This window comes from Poromitra crassiceps (assembly GCF_964638095.1).
Source record: "Poromitra crassiceps genome assembly, chromosome: 4".
Classification (NCBI taxonomy): domain Eukaryota; kingdom Metazoa; phylum Chordata; class Actinopteri; order Beryciformes; family Melamphaidae; genus Poromitra; species Poromitra crassiceps.
The window spans coordinates 30,012,026-30,032,676 of NC_139626.1; the positions used below are offsets into that span (position 1 = coordinate 30,012,026).

General features: G+C 43.2%; 2 protein-coding genes across 2 annotated transcripts; one reads left to right on the plus strand and one right to left on the minus strand.

The window, feature by feature from the left end:
- Window positions 1-944: 944 nt before the first annotated feature.
- wdr24 (WD repeat domain 24) lies at window positions 945-17,621 on the minus strand. The gene is made up of 12 exons (XM_083636239.1): window positions 17,589-17,621; window positions 14,718-14,891; window positions 14,006-14,084; window positions 13,223-13,707; window positions 11,421-11,598; window positions 9,642-10,314; window positions 8,175-8,287; window positions 7,891-8,018; window positions 6,077-6,181; window positions 3,841-4,178; window positions 2,356-2,540; window positions 945-1,877 (listed from the first exon to the last, which is right to left on the minus strand). Exons 4-12 carry the CDS (start codon window positions 13,701-13,703, stop codon window positions 1,709-1,711), a joined length of 2,370 nt encoding a protein of 789 aa, XP_083492365.1. The 5' UTR covers window positions 13,704-13,707; window positions 14,006-14,084; window positions 14,718-14,891; window positions 17,589-17,621; the 3' UTR covers window positions 945-1,708.
- Window positions 17,012-20,316, plus strand: LOC310776117 (uncharacterized protein). The gene is made up of 6 exons (XM_083636281.1): window positions 17,012-17,141; window positions 17,923-18,090; window positions 18,245-18,338; window positions 18,536-18,695; window positions 18,937-19,089; window positions 20,120-20,316. The coding sequence occupies exons 2-6, from the start codon at window positions 17,960-17,962 to the stop codon at window positions 20,281-20,283; spliced, it is 702 nt and encodes a 233-aa protein (XP_083492407.1). The 5' UTR covers window positions 17,012-17,141; window positions 17,923-17,959; the 3' UTR covers window positions 20,284-20,316.
- The last annotated feature ends 335 nt before the right edge of the window (window positions 20,317-20,651 follow it).

Genomic DNA, 20,651 nt, shown 5'->3' on the forward strand with positions numbered 1-20,651 from the left:
CATCTCTATAGAGATATATTTCATAGAGATAAATCTATATCACATCTCTATAGAGATATATTTCATAGAGATAAATCTATATCTCATCTCTATAGAGATGTGATATCCCGGGCTTGAACTCACGAGCCTTACCTGAGTAAGCAACTGAGATACACAGTACCCCTATGTACCAAACCACATTTCCCAGGGACCACTTCCACTGCGTATAACAACCCCCCCCCCCAGGATGTTGGCATCCACACTTGTACACCGGTGGTGAGATACACAAATGATCCACATAGGACAATCCTGCATGGCCAGCTGATGGCACTAGGTCTAGGGAAGAGAAGTGGGCTTGTGACTGGAAGGTTGCCACTTTGAATTTCTGGGTCCATCTGGGGAATGTAGTTGGGGAAAGTGAATGAGTAGTAATGCTGTTCGCTCCATTGGAGATGCCCTTGTGCACGGCCCTTTACCCCCACTACACCACTGTAGCTGCTCAGCGGCCACTCCGGCCAGTGAGGGAAGACTAGCTGGACTGGGCGGCTGCCAGGTGTGGGCAACTGTATGAAACATTTATACAAAGCAGAGTGCGAGTTCAATTGACTCACCCTGGATTACAACCAAATCCCCCCCTTTTGTACAAATCTGGTGCACCCAGACTGTTTAACTTGTTCCACTTGGGTGTGAGGATGTTCACTGTTATGGAAAACATTGAGTCTACAGCTGCAGCCAAATGTACCATGCATAAATAAAATTCAATTTGAGCTGTGCTTAATTTGGTGCAATTAATCAGAAAATCTGATTTATACATAAGCATGATTAACTGTCATAAGTGCAAAAACGACAAGTGAAGCTATGAAAGGCAGATAAAAAAATAAAAACATGACATTTAAATATTCCTTATGATTCATAGACCAGGTTAACTTCTGTCTCAATATGTATTGCTTTAATAAAGTGCTAACCATGTCATGAGCAACAAATCAAATGTTCACACTTTTTCACATCAAAAGTTAATTCTTCAGGATTTCATTCATAACTGTAATCTACAGTATGCTGACGTCACGAAGAACGATCACATTTCTACCCCATTTCAACCAATCATATCACGACATGACAGCTGTCAATCAATCTTCATTTTGAGGAGAAAATTCTGAGAAGGCAAGATGGCCGCCTAGTGCCTGTAAACTGGGCAGACTTTTCTAGCCCATAAATGTTAACTTGGCCAATAAGTATGCAACATACAAAATGAAACTTACGGTAATGTCTTCATTTAATGTAGAATGCAATGGACATGTAACTGGTTCATCAAACTCGCATTCCGGGAATATTGTATTTATATTATTGCTATAATATTGCTAGTCGACGCTCCAAGCCAGTAGGCAGCAATCTTACCTCGGTGTGTCCGCATGGAAGCAGCCGGCTGCCCGGTTCTATGCGGATCCCAATTGCAGAACATGCCATACAAGCGCCATGATTGGCCAACATGAACTCCAGTCCCCAGAACGGTCAAATCCAATCATCCAGACGCTATGTCCCGCCTCTCGACTCTGTTCCAGTCAAAGCAATGTTTATTTTCACTCGGATACGTCATCACAGATGCCGAGATGTCACTTCAGCTCATCTTTAAAGCTGCGAAAGACAACTTTCTCTGTCTTGGATTTTATTCACTTTTGTGGAGTTATATATTTTGTCCATGACAGTGGCTGATCAGGTGTGCTGGCCCGGGTCAGGTGTACTCACACAGGTGACCGCAGCCAGCCGGGCAGTGGGAGCTGCTCTTCAGCCAGTTCATCATGTGCTCCAGATGCCCGCCGTGGCTGCAGCCCTGACACCACACAAACAGCCCCTTCACCACGTGGTGGCAAACCGCACACACGCTGGCACACTGGTGACACCTGGAGGAGAGGCACAAAACTCTGGTCAGAGCATAGATAGTACAAGGTCAGAGCTTTATGTCAAAACTAAATGTACAGTATGTATGCTAATGACACATAGAATATATATATATATATATATATTCTTTTTTTTTCTATCGCTTAAAGGGATAGGCCAACGTTTTGGGAGATTCGCCTATTTGCCATATCGCCCATACATAATCAAGATAAACAATGGCTTTGTCGTCACAGTATGCTGTGAGGTACAGCCGTTCAGTTAGTTAGATTCGCAAATGAATTCGAGTAAACGGTACAGCCGTTCAAGTCACCAAAAACACACATTCTAACGGCGGCAAAAAGCTCTATGTACATGTCACTCATGTACCCACTCAATTATACTGTACCAATACAATTTCACAATGATATATTGAGGTTTAAAATGGCTCCACATGGCATTTTAACTACTAGAGGTCAAATCCAGGCGATGCGATGGTCATACCTGTCACAGATCCAACCCTTATTGCTCATAGGCCGCTTGCAGTTGCTGCAGTTGATGTGCAGTGTGGTGGACGCCTGGTTCAGGCAGGTGATGGCGCTGCATGTGCTCAGCTTGATGACCTCGTTAGACACGTTCCACAACTCGAAGCGCTGCAGCAGATCTATGTAGGACATGTACCAGTGCTCCTGAAACGCAAACGGCACTCGAGTTATGCTGTTTTACACTTCACAAGTCCTTTTTCCAAACTCGCATGTTTTGACGGATTCTGATGACGATTTTGTTTGGTGTTCAGCACATGTTGATGGTGGCTGGCTGACATGACGTAGCTATGCCATGTCATGAACAAAATGATTTGTCCATACTACATCAGACTTTTAATTGTAAATCAAATTTAATTAAACTACAATTTCCCAGAACTGTGTAGGGAATGTATGTACAACCAAAATGTAGAGTGTTGGAGTGAACAATTAATTCTGGTGATCTACTGTATATGTACGTTAGTCAAGAGTTGATTATCTCTGGCATGTATATGGCTGATGATTCAATTCCCCGCCAACAACAGAATAAGTTCTAGTCCATGAAATGGTTCAAATGCAGTAAACAACTCGATTTCAAAGTGTCACTATATGATGACTATGACTGGGTTTCCATCCAAATGTATCGCAACTTTTAATCAAATTTTCAGAAAGTCGGCAAAATAAAATGCGAAACAATGCGTTTCCAAACTTTCCATCCACTGCTATTTTGCGAATTATAGAGCTGTCAATCACCTCGTGTTTAAGGCTGTCTGAGCTGCTGATCAGCTGCTAGACCCGATATACAGCTCTGTTAAACACATCTAACGTTATTAATTTAAAGTTTCTTGATGATCTACAAGTAGACAAAGGTACCATAACGCCATTTCTGGATTACCAGGTGCGACTCGGCAAACTAACGTTATAACCCCAACCCGATCTCCAAAAAAATTGTAAAATAGCAACATTTGTGGACCAACCTTGCTATGTTACAATTTCGGCTCAGAAATTGTAAAATGGTAATCCACGGAGCAGATAGTAAGTGAATACAATTTCATTCAAGTCTAGAAGTGAGTCGCCTTAAAGTTAATATTCCAGTCTTCTTCTGTTTACCACGGCGGGTATTGTGCTGCATATTTACCATGATTTACCATGTGTAGACCCAATGTGTGGAGGCTACACACGGCATGTCATGTTTTGCAGTGATCAAGGCAAACTGTGTTGTTTTTGAATGGAGAGACAACGAAATATCGCTTAAACTGTTTCCACCGCACGTTTCGCATTTTCTTTTCATCGATACACCGACTTTTCCCGCGTCCCTCAAGCGTTAAAACTTTTTTGCGATATTTGGAGGTTTTTGCGAATTAGGCAGCGTTTCCACTCCGTTTTTTTATGCGCAAATTGAAATTTCGCATCAAAACAGGTGGATGGAAACCCGACTTATGACTATGACCCTTCCTTTCCCTCTGACCTGGGTAAGGTCGTCGATCTCTTTACGGATCCGCTCCCCCAAGACGATGAGCACGGACACGGCCATCTGAACGTCGCCCTGCTCGGCGTAGTAGCTGAGCATCTCGCGCACCACGGGGCAGAAGAAGCTGCAGGGCAGGTGGGGGCTGAAGAGCGGCTGGGAGATGGAGATCAGGGAGAAGGACTCGATGGGCGTCAGGCACATGACCTCCGCCTCGTTGCCGCTGACGTGCGGGGAGTCGGCCTTGTCGGGCTGCAGGTGCTCGGGGGCCGAGGGGTTATCCAGGATCTCGTGGCGTAGCTGGAAGGCCTCCTGGGGCAGAGTGTACTCCTGCTCTTCTGTTAGGACACGGGGAGCTCGTTAACACTTTGAGTGCCACGGCCCTTGGGCAAAAGGTGCTGTACTGTGCCACATAGGCCGCAATGCATTTTAAAACAGTCATATAATTTCTTTAATAATTACTATGTAAACACTGAACATGCACAAATAACGATGAGACTCTCTTCTATCACCTGCAAAAAAAAGTTTATTGATCCCATTTTCCGTTCTTTAGTTATGAGCCGGAGAAGATAGCTTGATTAGACCAAAAACAGCCCTTTTTTTCTACGAGCTGAGATAATGACCTGCGTGCCCCACCTCCCCCCCTCCTCCTCCCCCCCCCCCCCGTTGTGGGAGGAGTATCTCTCTGCTCTGCTCTGCTGTGAGTGCGTTTGCTCTGCGTGTGCTGCTCAGCAGTGAAAAGTCCGCTAGAACAGCTTTTTTACACCCGCGTGTATGTCACCATGCTTCCAGTTGAGAACTCCACGGCTGATCATGCGAATGCAGCGAATGCAGCGGACACGAGGTGCTCAATTGTGACAGCAGATTGGCTGCTGCAGGGGCACAGCTACGTTATGCTTCAATGAAGCAGCTGCATACGGACGGATGCGATGCGATTTCCTCTTCCCAAACGACTTCTTCTGTGTGTTTTACTCTATGGTTTTACTCCACTTTCCCTCATCTGGAGTGCGCTGTCGCCACCTAAGGGTTCTGTAAAATAGGTTAGACACATTCAATAGCTATCATATTGTAAGAGGCGATGTAAGAGGCATAGATCGACACCCCCCCCGTCAAAAAAACAATTTCGAGTTACTGACGCCATTTGGCGTCGCTGGCAGCCTACGGTAAATTTCTAATGACGCCATATGGCGTCGCTGGCACTCAATGTGTTAAGATTGGACAAACAACGAGGAGGAGATGCAAAGGTCTGAGCCGGTTATAAATAGTACTACGCACTGAGATGAGCAATTGTTAGTCAGATATAATAGGGCTGGGCGATATGGACCAAAAATCATGTAAGTATTTTTATGCTGAATGGTGATACACAATATATATTTCAGTATTTCGTACGAAGTGGGCTAAATGTTCAGTTCTAAGTCAAAGTCACATGTGAGATGTCACAAGCACTTTTATTAAAACAAGACTGATCAAAATAACACAGGGTTTCCTTCGCAGACTATTGGTGCTTTTACTAAATATTCACACGAGATTTTTGATAAATAATCATCAGTAATGTGGATATAATGACTAAGTAGGTAAAGGCAAATAATAGAACAGCCAGAACGGTCTGGTAAGTTCAGAAAATGACATAATTTTACTGTAATGCAGCCTTTAAAACCAGGAAAAGACATGTATGCCATAACACGATATTACAATATCCCAAATCTAGGATGTTACCTCGTCTCATATCACAATATTGATATAATATCCATATTGCCCAGCCCTATGCGAGGAATCAACGTGACGTCACGATGACAACAAACACCTGCCTTCTGGGTGTCTCTGCGGGGTGTTACCCACAAATCCAGCCCCATGCGCGTTCCCCCTATGTAAATACATGCACCCGCACTAGACGCTGGAACATAGCTAGCTGTTAGCTGTGGGCTACAGCTACAACACAACATTAGTTGTGTGGCAATAAAACGCCACTGAATGAAAAGTTTCATGTTCGAGTCATGCTCTTTCCATAAAGCCCACCAGCTTTGATATCTGTTGGCTAGTTATTGATATTTATACAATATTGTGGCTCTAAAATGTCGTTTTATCGGTGTGGTGACTGTCATGGCGCCGACTCCCGTTCCGCTCCTCTCTGCTACGCGTACTCGTGTTTCCACCCAGTGACGCCGTTTGTTTACAAAAATGCTGATCGGCTGATCCCTCGTATACAGTAACATTTGGTTCTTGGACTGAGACTGACCTGTCTGATTATCATGTTCCATTGAGTAGAGGTCGTCATCGTCCAGCTCAGCATCACCAAACATGTACTCTGCCTGACCCTCACTGCCCTCCGTCTCCTCGTTCTCTGCAGGAAAGCAGAATGAAGGAAAGATATCGTTTACACGAGTCACATGCAATATAGATCAAGCTTCTCTTTTTCCCCCCCACATGTATTTTATTTGAGTTTTCAGTAAAAAAACCCAAAACAAAACAAAACAAAAACATGTTGCCAGCCATCTTATTGTGCATCATATAGATCACGAGTCGGGTTTCCATCCACCTGTTTTTATGCGAAATTTCAATTTGTGCATTAAAAGAAACTTGAGTGGAAACGCTGCAAAATTTGAAAGAAACCTCCAAACATTGCACACAAAAAAAGTTTTCACACTTGATGGAGGTGGAAAAGTGGGGTGTCAATCAATCAATCAATCATTTTAATACATGTCCCAGAAGGGCACTTTGGCAGTAGTGGTTATTACAACATCATTACTAGTTTGAAAGTAGTAATAAAGGCACACTTCAGAATTATAGTAACATTATTACTAGTTTGAAAAGTAATAAAGGCACACTTCAATATTATACAATACATATACATTTGTTGCAATATGTACAGATTCCAAAAGACCATCTACTCCCTTCGTATCGTGTATCGATAAAAGGAAAATGCGATAAGTGCAGTGGGAACAGATTAAGTGATATTCCGTTGTCTCTCCATTCCAAAACCATGCAGTTTGTCTTGATCACTGCAAAACATGACATGGGCGTAGCCTACACAAACACACTTGTAAGGTAAATAATGGTAAATAAGCAGCACAATTTAGACTGCCTGCTGTGGTGCTTAAACAGAAGACTGGGATATTAACTTTAAAGCGACTCACTTCTAGAATTAAATGAAATTGTATTCACTTACTAACTCTGCTCCATGGATTATAACGTTATGCTTGCCGAGTTGAAGAGCGGCACCTGGTAGCCTAATCAAAGAAATTGAAATTTATGGTACCTTTGTCGACTTGTCGATCATCAAGAAACTTTAAATGAATAACATTCAATGTGTTTAATAGAGCTTGGTCGTTGCCTGCTTGCGAGATGGCATGTATCGGATCTAGCAGCTGATCAGCAGAGGCAGACAGCCTCAAACACCAGGTGATGGAAGACAGCTCGATAATTCGCAGCAGATGGAAACGCGCGTTTTTTCGCATTTTCTTTTTGCCGACTTTCTGAAATTTTTGATTAAAATTTGCGATACCTTTAAATGGAAACCCAAATAGTTTCAACATTCAGAGAAGGGGATACACTTTCCTCGTGTTGGATTGACAAATACTGACAGTGAATAGTAAACAACACTTTTAGTACAGTAAGTCAAAGGGGGGAAGAGATTCCTCCTCCTAACCCATCTCTCCTCCTCCTTCCGTTCACTTGTGATGTGTAGAGGTCACGTACTACGTACAAATATGTACATAGATGCGAGCTTGGATTGTGCCATTATACATTCTGACCCCTAGGGGGAGTCCTTATACAAGCATTTAAAGATGTCCTTCAGGTACAAAAACATGAAGAGTGTGTTATTTCAGCACAACAGAAAAATCCTCCTGCTAGCTTCCAATTACAGCAGAGATAATCAAACTTAGATTGAGACACGGAGTTAAAAAAAAAATTACATTTAAAACAACGAGAAGCTAATAGTGACAATGAAATGACAGTGTGTGAGCAGATAATGTCCAATATGCCTTTGACATCAGGCTTTTCTCATTGCCCAGATGTGAAAATGGCCTCAGAAATTTGAGGTAATCTCACCGTCATTATTGTTACTGATGTGGGAGTTCCCAGGCTCCAGGTGGGCGTGGTCCTGTCTGCTGTCACCTTTACTGCGCTCCAGTCTGCTCTCTGTGCCCATCCCAGAACCCATGTCCTTCATACTGAAACTGCAAAGCACACCGCATTCACTTTGTTTAGGTTTAGTCTCTAAATTAATGGCATTACTGATTTTCTTTTTAAATAAATGTGATTACAGTATTATTATTTTGTAAATAAATGTGATTGGCATTACTAATTTTATATAAGTGGAGTGGTAAACTCACCTGTTCATTAAAGGCAGAGTGCCCAGTTTACCGATGTTGTGGTTAGGACCAGGGGTTGTGAGGTTTGCTGGATCTGAGAACATGATTCTCAGCATGGTCCATGTTGTTGAAACCTTAATTTGGAAGAAAATAGAATAAGAATGATTTTCAGGTGACACAATATTCACAACATACCAGAGGTAAGTCTTAGGGAACATACTATAGGGCCTAACCTAAAGAGTATGTTTTCATGTTGGCCAATGGTAATAATCAAGTCACGTCTTGAACCGACGTCGATTGGATCCGTTACCATCGACACAGGTCGAGGAAATGTTTGTCAACTGGATGTTTGGACCATCCTCAAATCAGCGTAAGAGCACACCTGTGAGTCATAGTCATAGCTGTGCTCAAATGAAAAAAAATGCCTCATCACTCAAATATGACTCCGCCGATCTGTTCAGCAGCCAACAACAATATTATCACATTCCATTAACTGCCAACACCTGTGCAAAAACCAGCAGCTGGCCTACTCAACAGGGACTATTTCTTATCTAATGGAAATGGAAATAACAGCAAATGGTTTTTATTTTATTTTGAGAGCGAATTGTCCCACAATATGAACACCTTTTTTTATATATTTTATTTAGTTGATAACCGTTTGTTGTATAATTGCAATATTACATTTGATGGTGTGCTTTCCCATCATTATTGGCACTTCACCGTCGTGCCAATGACTGTAAACTTGTAAAGTACACCCTCTTGTGTAATACTGCTTAATTCAGAGGTGCTACATTCTTGATGACTTTTTATACATTAATTTAGTTGTAATCCAGAATCTTGAGTCTGAGTCAAGTCTCAAGTCTTTTTAGGACCAGTCTCAAGTCACTATGTGCGACTTAAGTGCGACTCGAGTCCAAGTCGCTATCTCTGACCTGCGACCCTCGTGTTGGTAGGCAGGGAATCTACCAATTCCACAACAGGTTTAAAGCCATTTTCCTGAAAGGTTTAATGAACTGACTTGTGTGATGCTGCAGGCTTAGTCGGGTTTAACTCAAGTCAGCCTCAAGTGAACCTGCTGCAGAGCAGGTTATCTTGAGAACATAAGTTCCCATAGTAACTGATCTAGACTTACTCTGATCTCATTTTTTGGAACAGAAAATCACAGATTTCTGTGAATTCTGAGTTAACAGATCTTGATAGCTTCTGGCCAATCCTGCTTTCTACAATACCCCTCAGATCAGTTTACTGTTATGCAATATGCACAAATTGCAGAAGGAACCATCTGAAATTTTGGTTCAAAAGTACTTTATACAATTAAAAGAGATAAAAAACAATGATTGAATAAGAATACATAAACAACATCAGCAGGGACTGACTCGGGAATCTGTCACGGCTCCATCATTTGAAAAGGCAACCTCAAAACGTCAATGAGCTATTTGAAACTGAAATGTGGAAATACATCTTTCTTCCCTGAATGATCGGACTGACCTGAGGTCTGTTGAGCTCCCGGGCCACCTTAGCATTGTGATCACACAGCTCAGCAAATGGCTTGCCGCTGAGGAGGTACAGTCGCGCCGTCTTGACAAACCAGTCCATACGGTTACTCTCCAAGTCCGTCTCAAAGACGCTGAGAACGCTGGACACATGGGCAAATTGCTCTGTCGGGTCGGGCTTCTTGAAGAAGAAAATTGGATAGCGACGGTCGCCACCGGGATAGGGCTTCCTGTTGACATCGCTGCTGATGAGACTCTCCTTGGCGGCGAAGGCCAAGTCTCCAAACAGTCCGAAGCACAGGCCCTCTGGGTTAGCCTTGTCCACGGGCCGGCTGGCGTCCTTGAACATGTGCTGGTAGAGTGTGCTGTCTTTGGAGCCAGAAAGCAGGAAGTACGGGTCGTGCTGGTGGCGCCACACGATGCCAGTGGTCACATCCTTGTGTTCCTCAAAGGTGGCGAAGGGAATGAAAGGCCTGCGAACATCCCACACATAGATGTTGTGGTCCACCATCATGGAGCAGGTGGCCAAATGCCACTTCCTCTCTGGGCGCCACTTGACCCGTGCCACTGAGGCGATGGTCTGGACACAGTAGATCTCCTTTGCCCGGTTAGTGGTCATGTCCCACACCTTCACCATCTTGTCCCTGCCTCCTGTGGCCAGCCATCCCCTACGAGGACAAGAGAGGGGGTCCAGGTCTTAATGAGTGATGATACTGAACCAGACTCCCGACAAATAAAAGCTTGACATAATACACTTATATGGTTTAAACAGTCTTTGCTTCCTTTATCAAACCAACAGCAGCTAACTATAGCTGCATAATCAACACCTAGCCTTGGACCAAGACGTTCATTGCACTAAAACAACATAATGTAATACACACAACAGAATAAGCACACCAAAGACCAGTGGTATAAGGGAAAACAAGTAACAAGCATAGAACAATTATAATAAGCTGAAAATGCAAATGGATCAAGTTACATTAAAAAACCATAAGTGAATAATATGGACAAACAGATGACTAAATAAAGGGTTATCATTTAATGACAACAATAGCCAATGAGCTGCATTGAGCCTCTCTCATGAGAATACTTTGAATTGAATTCAACTTAATTGTAACCGGTCAGAGATTAATAGAGTCGTATCGAATACATTCTATATCGCTCTGCATTGAATTTTAATTGTGCCCCTAAAATTCTTCACGTGCTTTTTATGTGCAATTAGTATTATTAATAAATTTATATCGTGATATATATCGACATCGATCGATATAAGAAAACATATCGTGATAAAAAAAATTGCCATATCGCCCAGGCCTACTTATACTTAATTTCCCATTTGTGTTTTTGTTATCAAATTTTTATTTTTTTCAAAAAGCACACAAACAAAAATGGATAAAAACAAAAATGGAAAACAAAGACAGAACTAAGCTCGGTCTTACATCTAGCGTCCCTCACAGCCACACAGCAAGTACATTGGACCACTACATCATGTGTGGACAAAGAGAATTTTCCCCATTTGTGTTGTGTCACAAAGTCACCACGACACTTTGCAGTCTTTTCTACATCACAATAGGCCTTTTTTCACAGCAGCCATTTTGTGTCTAAAAGGCAGGAAGTAACACAGGTGCACCAAAACATCAATTAGGGTTTCCAACTTCCAGTCCATTTAGGTGTTCCAGTGCCGGGGCCCTAATTAGTGAGTTGGGTGCGCATGTGTTTTACCCTGCCTTTTAGACACAAAAGGGCAGCTGTGAAAAAGGCCCATTCTCCCTACCTGTCATCAGGGTGCCAGTCACAGCAGAAGACGGGGCCAGTATGGGCGGTGAACATCCTCTCGTAGCGGTCCGGCCGTCGGATGTCCCACAGCTGCACATTGCCATTCTCAAAGGATGCAGCGAACGTGAAGTAATCCTTCATGCTGAACTGGACGTCCCTCACACTCTCCGACTGACCTGGGAAAGTCAGGAAAAGAAAGGAGGAATAAAAGGAAAGGAGGAATAAATATGGACGCAAAGATACTGCGATATGACACTGACTGATATAAATGGTGAGTACTAAACCTCGAACTGTCGACCTTTCCTGGGTGGTATTGGTATATGGAGTCATCACATTTACTCAACAATATAAACTTGAAACATTAGTTTTGTGTCATTAGACAGAAATTAATTAGAGATAATTCCCTCTTCACCAAAAGCAATAACTGAGATTGCAAAGGGAAGGAGACATGTTACGTGGCTCTTGATGTTGGATCTACCGGTAATACTGAGGGAATTCCAATATTGAGATTGTATTTTAGCTTTAAATCATTCTGATTATGATAAACCAATTAGTTTTAGCATTAGTAGTGTTGCTTCCATAGGGGGGGGGGGGGACAAACAAAACAAAGAAAAAACTAAAAACACTCACTGAACCAGAGGCGTGATTCATTTCTTCTTTGCCAATGGCGGGAACATTACATTTGTTCCAGCACATTGGAGATTTGATTTCTTATTCAAAGTTGAAACTGTTTTATATTAATACAATGCAAATATATGGTGCGAAAGTGTGAACGAACAGATGATTCAAAGACAAAGACGAGCAGAAGATGCTTCAATGACTACAGCTCAACCTACTGCCGAATTTCAGCAACCTTGAGCTAGTTCCAACTAATCACAAATTAAAGTCGAACTGAACCTGTTCGTCACGTGCATAATGAGTCCGTTTCAGACTGAAAACATAGTTTGTCTAAGATGACCGGTTGAGAGGCGGGTCATAGTATCATGTCGATGATTTAATTTGACAATTCTGGGGACTGGATTGGGCTTTGGCCAATCCTGGCGTGTTCCGCCTCCAAATCGAGTGGGATTCAGTGTGTTGTGGCGCTCCCCTCGGGAAGAGCCTTTTGACGGGAGGTTACTGGCTGAGTGGAGCTCAGCGAGCCACAGGCAGCCAAGCTGCCTTCGTGTTGCCGAGCAGAGAGTGCTGCACGTCAGCCTGGAATCTCCGAAGTGCGACCCCTGACAACCAAGCTCTCGGATGCGCGCGCCATTATCGCTGCTGTAAATACGATATCCCTGGAATGCATTTCTTTGCATTCTTAGAGATTATAGTTTTTGTTTTTGTTCATGTTCCTAACAATTGGCCAAGTTATTAGTTAGTTTATGGGATAGGAATTCTGCCAGATGACAGGCACTAGGCGCCATTTTCTACTTCATTTGGAAGAGAAAATTATCCAGAAATGAAGATTTGATTGACAGCTGCATGTCGTGATATGATTGGTTGAAATGGGGTAGAAATTTGATAGTACTAGGTGACGTCAGCAAACTGTACATTACTGTTATCAATGAAATCTTGAAAAATGAACTTTTGATGTGAAAAAGTGTGAAAAACTAAAGAAATCAGATAGTTGTGATTTTGTTTGCATACATTATTAAATATGTGCACTGCATACCCAGGTATTTGAACTAAAAGAAAAGAAAAGTCATTTTTGGGTTCAGCTCGACTTTAAGTTGATTTTTCTATCATAGCAAAAAAAAGTGTTGTTTTCTGTTTCGCTTGAGGGAATAATTACAATCTAATGCTGATCACACCTCCTACCTGAGAAAGTGCTGACAGACTCCTTCTTGCGCAGGTCGAAGCACTTCATGTAGCCGTCCTGTGAGCCGCTGAGCAGCATGTACACCTCAGTGGGGTGGAAGCACACCTTGTTGACCGTGCGCTTGTGTTCAGTAAAGAGCTGGTCCTGCTTGTTACGGGACGGCTTTCCCAGGTTCCAGGTGACCACCGCCCCATTGGTGGCGGCTGTGGCCAGCAGGTTCTCCTCCATCTGGTGCCACATAACATCCGCACAGCTGAAATTGAGCGAGGGTTTGCGTCCTACGCGGAGATTCAGCTTCTCCACAAACTGCTCCTCCTCAAGGGTGTAGATCTTGAAGATGTTGCGGCCGGCCACCACCACCTGCGTGGCGTCGCGGCACACGCTGATGGCGTTGGCGGGAGCGTCCAAGTGGCAGAACATAGTGCGACCACTGATGGCATTGCTACCAAGGGCTGTGGTAACCCGCGACATCTTCTCCATGTTCCTGGTACAGAGAATACAGAGAGTACAGAGTGTTTGGGTTTTGGGGACAATAAAAGCGACAAGCTGTGGTTTGCAAATTCACTTAACTCTGGAGCAGTTATGTACCGGTATGTATCATCTTATCTTGTGCAAAAATGTTGCAAGGCAATTCAAAATTTCACCAGAAGATGGCACTCCAACAAACTAAAATGCTGAATTTATCCTAGGTGCAGTGGAGCAGGAGTGGTGGCAGTGTCTCACACACAATGCAGTGTGCATATTATCCCACTTTAACACAATGCACCTGCTGCAGGACTTACTTGGTGTAGAAGCGCTGGTCTTATCAATGTCTGCAGCAACACAGAGTCCTCTTCATGCGCTCCCGTAACAGCCAACTTGCTAGGGGGAGATTAGCATGTGAGCATGATCATAATAATAATAATTGATTGCATTTATATAGCACCTTTCTAGATACTCATTCAACGCGCTTCACATAACGGGGGGGGGGGGGGGGGGGGACTCATCTCATCTAACACCAATGTGCAGCACCCACCTGGGTAGGGCTGCACAATTAATCGTATTTCATCGTCATCGCAATATGAACATGCGCAATAAACACATCGCAAAGACTGCCTGAAACGCAATGAATAACAAAGGTGGTTTTATTTACATGCGTTATGCATTCCCACTCAGCATCTGACCATTTTTGTCTTGTGTTGTAAATCCAGCGTACACCTTTCCCTTGCAACAGTGCGCTCCGCCCCTCTGCCAAAGCCCAAACACGCTGTGTGTGTAGTTTCAGCTAGAGTCAGTGTGTATTTCATTTCTTTATTCAGGTGGCCTATTTATGTGTGTGACACATAAATAAAGAAATCAATCAATCAATCAATCAATGTAATGCAGGAGCCACTGGTGCTTACAAACATTTGCTGTTGCCCCGTTTATTGAATGGGATACTTTGTTGGGTCAGCAAAAGTTGTCTTCGACTCTCTGGGTGTAATAAGTTATGACAAATGCAGAATGTGTCCTTACCTACAGGAAAATGGTCCTCTATTGGTGGGTACATCAACACTGTCACCTCCTTTTGGTGGAGGCACATGACGGTCAGTTTCCTACTTCCAGCTCTACAGAGTCAAAAGTGAAATATCATACAAGGAGGCCCTGGGTAAGGACAGGACACACCACCCCAAAGAATGCCACACCAAACTGCAAAGAAAGAAGGGATGGAGATTAGCATGTATGTTGCTCTTATTTTGAAATAGCGCGCTTACGCACTGGCAGTGGGACAAAAGTAACCTCGGGTCACCGGAGCCTGGTACGCGTTACTACAGGCAGGAAGACAGAAGAAGACCTGGGCCCCGTTCCAATACCCATACTTCCATACTATTTAGTAGGCAAAAAAAGATTTAGTATGTCCCAATACGTATGTCAGATGCAGTATGCCAAGAGTACCAGGATGTTGTACTATATCAGCTCCTATTTCGGAGTATGCATCGATGCATGCTGCACCAGCCAATCTTCCCCACAATCCTTTGCGCAGCAGGAAGTTACGTCTTCTTCTTCTTCTTCTAATGTTTTATGGCGGTTGGCAAACAACTTTTTGTGCATTACCGCCACCTACTGGAGTTACGTCGCACTGACTGAGCTGCGTGTTCATGAATGAGATAATTCACTTTAAGAAAGCCTTGAAATATGTTAAAACCAAACAAGCATGGAGTGTGTACCAAAACATGCATATCTTGATTCCTGTTTAGAACTCTGACTTAATGTTTTTGCTTTATTTATTTTATTTTGTTTATTTGATTGTCTGTTCCAATTTTGTAAATGTTTAGTCTGAATTTTTTGTATAATGTACTGTTTGTTACTGCCAGACTTTGTTTATTGAATTAAAAAAAATTTAAAAAAAATCAAATGTGGCGCTGCGGACGTCGGCGGAAGTGAGCAAGAGGTCGGAGTTCAGGAAGCTCATGTGACGACAGATGTAGTGTGTCCCAATAGTATGCATTTTGCATGCATGCTGCACACTACAATCCATACTTTGTGAGGGCAGCGGCAGTACATACTACAAGAAAGAAGTACAAGTATGGGTATTGGAACGGGGCCCTGCACTGTCTTCCGGTGGTCCGCAGTGTTTTCGTTCCCCCATAGAAATGCAGCAGTAGGCAGCCTAACCTCGCCAGTCGCTACGAGTTAGAGAAAAAATAAGAAGCATGTATACCAAACTAAGTATTCAAAGAAGTACTTGCCGGATGCACAACATTACGTCTGAACAGAACGCAAGAATTGAGCGTAATATATTTCTGGAGTACAGCACTTTGGTTCCGGGTCTTCCGCCCATAGCCGGAAGACTCGGAACGAGGTTTTTCCATCCAGCTGTGTTCCATGAACAAATATAAGACTTCCGCTTTACTTCCGGTTTGCGGGACTAGCAAATATAAGACTTCCGGTTACCTTCAGAGTAAAAGCGGCGTAATTCATGTTTTTATAAGGCATAGAAAAATGGTTAGTTCGCAGATTAAAACAATAAACAAAGCATCTAAACGAAGGTATACAATACAAATTATGTTTCTGTTTAACACCAACTGTTTTAATAACATTGAGAAAGCTCTTCTCAGTATGTAAATAGCTAAAACCTGTTCACTGGAGTGCTAGCCTTTACAAATTGGACACTGGACAGGTTTGTGTTCAGAGTGGGAGCTTGCCAAACATATGCACGTGCTCAGGAAGACCTCCTCTATGAGATCCTACTCTCCGCTAAGGCCATTATGAGTAAAAAAAAATATGGCGGCCCATCAAACCCACCCAAACACACTACGGTGACATTTCTGGACAGCTTTTGGACAGTGGACACCCCTGTGTCCAAGATGTCGGCACAAACTATATATGCACGCGCTCAGGAAGACCTCCTCTATGACATCCCACTCTCCGCTAAGGCCATTATGAGTAAAAAAAAATATGGCGGCTCATCAAACCCACCCAAACACACTACGGTGACATTTCTGGACAGCTTTTGACACAGTGAACAGCTTTTATCTATTAAGATACTGAGAAGAAAGTTCTCAATGTTATTGAAACAGTTATTGTCATACAGAAACATCATTTGTATTGTATAGCTTCATTTAAATGCTTAGTTTATTAGTTTAATGTGGAAAATAATCGTTTTTCATTCGCCCCTGTCTGCTCTATAATTGTGCAGAATCGTTCTTTTACTTTGAAAAATCTCACCGGAACTTCTTATATTTGCTAGCTCTTATATTTGCTCATATAACGCAGCTTTTCCATCCAGGGTAGGACAAAAGTAAGTTTTCAATTGACTTCAACGATTCGCGAAATCAAACTTTTTTTTAGCACTACCGACCGTTGACATAGCACACGTACGTTTGTCTGTTCAGTGTTCATACTCGAGAGGAAAACATTTGCACCACAACCCGTTTTCCATTGATCGCCAGTCGCACGGTATGTGGTCAACATTCAATAAGCTATCGGGTTCAATTTCCAAGTAAATTGCAGAGACAGCTAATGTTAGCTACATCGTCACGTGTGGCCGGTGTTTTGCTTGGCGATACTTAGTTTCAGAATGAGCGGCATGACGTTAGCACAATCGAGAACATGCATGGAAATTGTACATGCAACGTTAAACATCCAGCAGATCATGTTTGGCTGGTGGTTAGAAATAGCCAACCTCTGCTACGGTGCACTCACAACATAAACATGACTAGCTAACGCTAATGTTAGCTAGCTAAACTAGCGACCATGCACTTTTGCAAGGAGGACGTTGTTCACATATAGCGCTACGTTTTGTAGATGTTTGAAACAATATCAGAAAGTGCAAATGATTTAATTGATTAACGTTAGGTAATAGTTCAAATAAAAAAGTAAATAAGAGTATTTCAGAGCACTAACCTTCTGAAACTGTTGCTCACTGTCACTGCTTGGAGCACCGGAAGTAGTATTTCAGCAATTGCTCTCTCTCGTCTCGCACTGTTCTCGCGCGAATTCCGTATTCCATAACAGAAGCATCTCGCTACAGTTCGTTCATGACTTAGGGAGCGACTTTTTGTTTCGCTTTTGGAGTCAAAGCGAGAGAGATCTGGGTGTGAAGAATAATACATTGTCAAATTTCTTCTCACATTGGACTAGAAAGTTGTAAAAGGCAAGTGCAGTAGATTGGGTTGTGACCCCCATACTGTGTCTATAAGTGTGTGAGTGTCTGTGACAGTATATTCCTTCTCTGTAGGCAATTCCATAATCTCCTTCACCCCTTGCCTGCTCCCATGAGTGCCCTGTTTGCCTGTGAGGATGCAGCCCAATGGAGAAAGATATATGCGAAATACTGGGAAGTGGTGGAGGCTAAGTCCATCGGGAAAGGCAAGAAATCTGGAAAACTGCTGAGCCTTGACAAATGGTAATTATAATTTGGTCACAGCAACAGCTACAGGATAATTTCCAGCTTCACTTGATTATCCTGGGGGATAGTGGTGGTGCTACTGGTGCCATCACACTGATAAATGTTGACAAGAAGAAAAGTAAGTGATGCTGAACTGTGTGTATCTGGCCAGGTACCAAGAGGAGCTGCCCACAGCCATTGCAAGTCGATCTGACAAATGTGCCAGTCTGTCGGAGCTGGTGAAACTGATGGAGTGGAAGCTCACTGTAAGTCTTAGTGTATAGGTGCAATCAAAATAGCTCCGTGTCACTTCAACATAGCCAAACCAAGCATTTTGTCATATTATTACAGAACATAATCCCTCAAAATGTGTTTTGTACATTGCACGTGTGAATTTTCAATAACAGGCTGTCAGCACACACCACTCTGACTGTTCTTGATGGGCCCCATGTGTTTTCTGCAGAGGGGGAAGTTCAGGCCGCGGCTGCAGCAGCTGGTGGCCTCCAACAGCGAGGAGACTGTGGAGAAATGCTCCAGAAAGGCCTTCAGCCTCCTGCCCGACGTGCAGGCAGCCATCGCAGAGCTCAGCACCCTGAAAGCTCTCGGCCCAGCCACCGCCTCAGGTTAGCGCAAAAAAGGGCTATGTTCTGTGGTTGAGCGTTTTCAGTCAAATGTCTGAGGGATGCCCAAGAAGGACTAAGTAATTGCTTTCTCATTAAGTGCAATAAAGCTTACACAGCTCGACGGAATGGCCAGGAGCCCCTGCCCTCTCTTTAAGTACAGTTCACATTTGGGAAACATTGGCCATGCGATTCATGGCCACAGTTTAGCTTGGCATAAGGCTGACTGTCCATTTTGTTCCAGCTGTGTTGGCAGCAGGAGCTCCGGAGCAGGCTGCGTTCATGTCTGATGAGGCCGTGGAGAGCGTGCCTGGACTGAAGCCGGTCCAATACACAGCCAAGCACTACGCCCTCTACCTGGGCAAGGTGGTGGAGCGCACTAAAGCACTTAACAAAGGTGAGGCAGAGACTGGGACAGTAGGCTGCTTATAGTTTCACTTTTATGCCTAAATCTGCAGTTTGTATTGTGCGTTACTCTCTGCCATCAAGGTACAAAACGTGAAACAAGAGAAACAAGAGACGCAGCTTGGCCACTGCGCGACCTCGCCCGCATCGCCCGCTCAAATGCCGCAGTTGAGCTATTGTGCACCGCCGCTTGGAAACTGCCGCCCAATTATATTAGTATGATTATTTTCCATTAATGTATCATATGAAAAAAAAAATCTTTTCTGTATTACCCCCATACCTTACTTAAAAAAGCAACACCTGTTATCAATCATAAAGTAGAACAATTTACCTCAAGATGGGAATGCTGGATTCAATATATAACACCCATTAGGCCAGATTTTATTTTTTTGGATCCAAGATGAATGTATAGTGAAAAGTCGACTCCCTGTTTTGTTTGTTTGTCTTTTGTTCTTGTTTGTTTGTTTTGTTGCTGCTGTTGCGGCTGTTGTGGTTTTGTCTTTTCTTTTATTTCTCTAAAAAAAAAAAAAAATCTATGGCAGTACATATCTACAATGTATACAATGCAAGTATGTATTGATAATAATGTGTAAATAAAAAGTAAAAAAAAAAAAAAAAGCAACACCTACAATGGCCCTAATACTCTTTCATATATTTAGTCTGTACTTCGTGGTGGGGGGAGTTTTCTGTAAACAGAGTGCAATTGCTTTTGTCATCATGGCTGAATCCAAATGTCTGGACTTCACTGCACTTGCAGACTTGCGGACGGCGTAAGAACCAATTTAGCCATAGTCTGGTCCTTATTTACAAACATTTCTCTATTTGAATTTGTGTCTAGCCTATATGTTGTATAGAAATAAAGGCCTCTCTATCAGTGGCTTAACGGCACGGTAAGTACGAAATGTCCACAAGGGCTCAGTCCACAAGTCCGGAGGGTGGACGTTTGGATTCAGCCTATGAATGCTCTGTGCAAGATGTAAGAGGAAGGAAAGTGTCTGTACTGACCTCCCTCTCCTCCTCAGTGGATCCCCAGCAGGACTGGACGCCCCACCGGGTGGAGCTGTGTTTGTGGGCGTGGGCCGTAGCCAATCAGCTGCAGCTCCCACTCCTGAAGGATATTGATGTGAAGGGCAGTAGTGTGAGCGATACTGAGCAGAGACCAAGAAAGAAGCTGAGAGCCAAATAAAATTATATCTCTATATATATATTTTTAAATGAAAACTGCTTGATCATTTTGTACAAGTTCTACTATTTTTTCATTGTTAATAAAGCCTCAATATGAAAAAGAATCCATTGTGCCTCTGATTTAGCTTGGCGATTGTGTTTCATTTTCTTGCATACCTGGGGTGGCTGTAGCTCAGGAGGTAGAGCGGGTCATCCACTAATTGCTTTGGATAAAACGGGTCGGTGGTTCGATCCCCGGCTCCTCCAGTCGGTGTGTCGAAATGTCTTTGGGCAAGATACTGAACCCCAAATTGCTCCCGATGGCTGGGCCATGGTGTGGTGGCTGCCGCCATCAGTGTGTGAATGTACCTACTCATTACAAAGTGCCAT

Coding starts and splice junctions, on each gene's coding strand:
- wdr24 (XM_083636239.1), bottom strand. CDS start 13,703: ATGGAGAAGATGTCGCGGGTTACCACAGCCCTTGGTAGCAATGCCATC. Junction 8,288..9,641: donor GGGAGCTCAACAGACCTCAG/GTCAGTCCGATC, acceptor TTCCAAATTAAG/GTTTCAACAACATGGACCAT. Junction 2,541..3,840: donor AGATCGACGACCTTACCCAG/GTCAGAGGGAAA, acceptor TTTGCGTTTCAG/GAGCACTGGTACATGTCCTA.
- LOC310776117 (XM_083636281.1), top strand. CDS start 17,960: ATGAGTGCCCTGTTTGCCTGTGAGGATGCAGCCCAATGGAGAAAGATA. Junction 18,339..18,535: donor TGATGGAGTGGAAGCTCACT/GTAAGTCTTAGT, acceptor TGTTTTCTGCAG/AGGGGGAAGTTCAGGCCGCG. Junction 18,696..18,936: donor CGGCCCAGCCACCGCCTCAG/GTTAGCGCAAAA, acceptor ATTTTGTTCCAG/CTGTGTTGGCAGCAGGAGCT.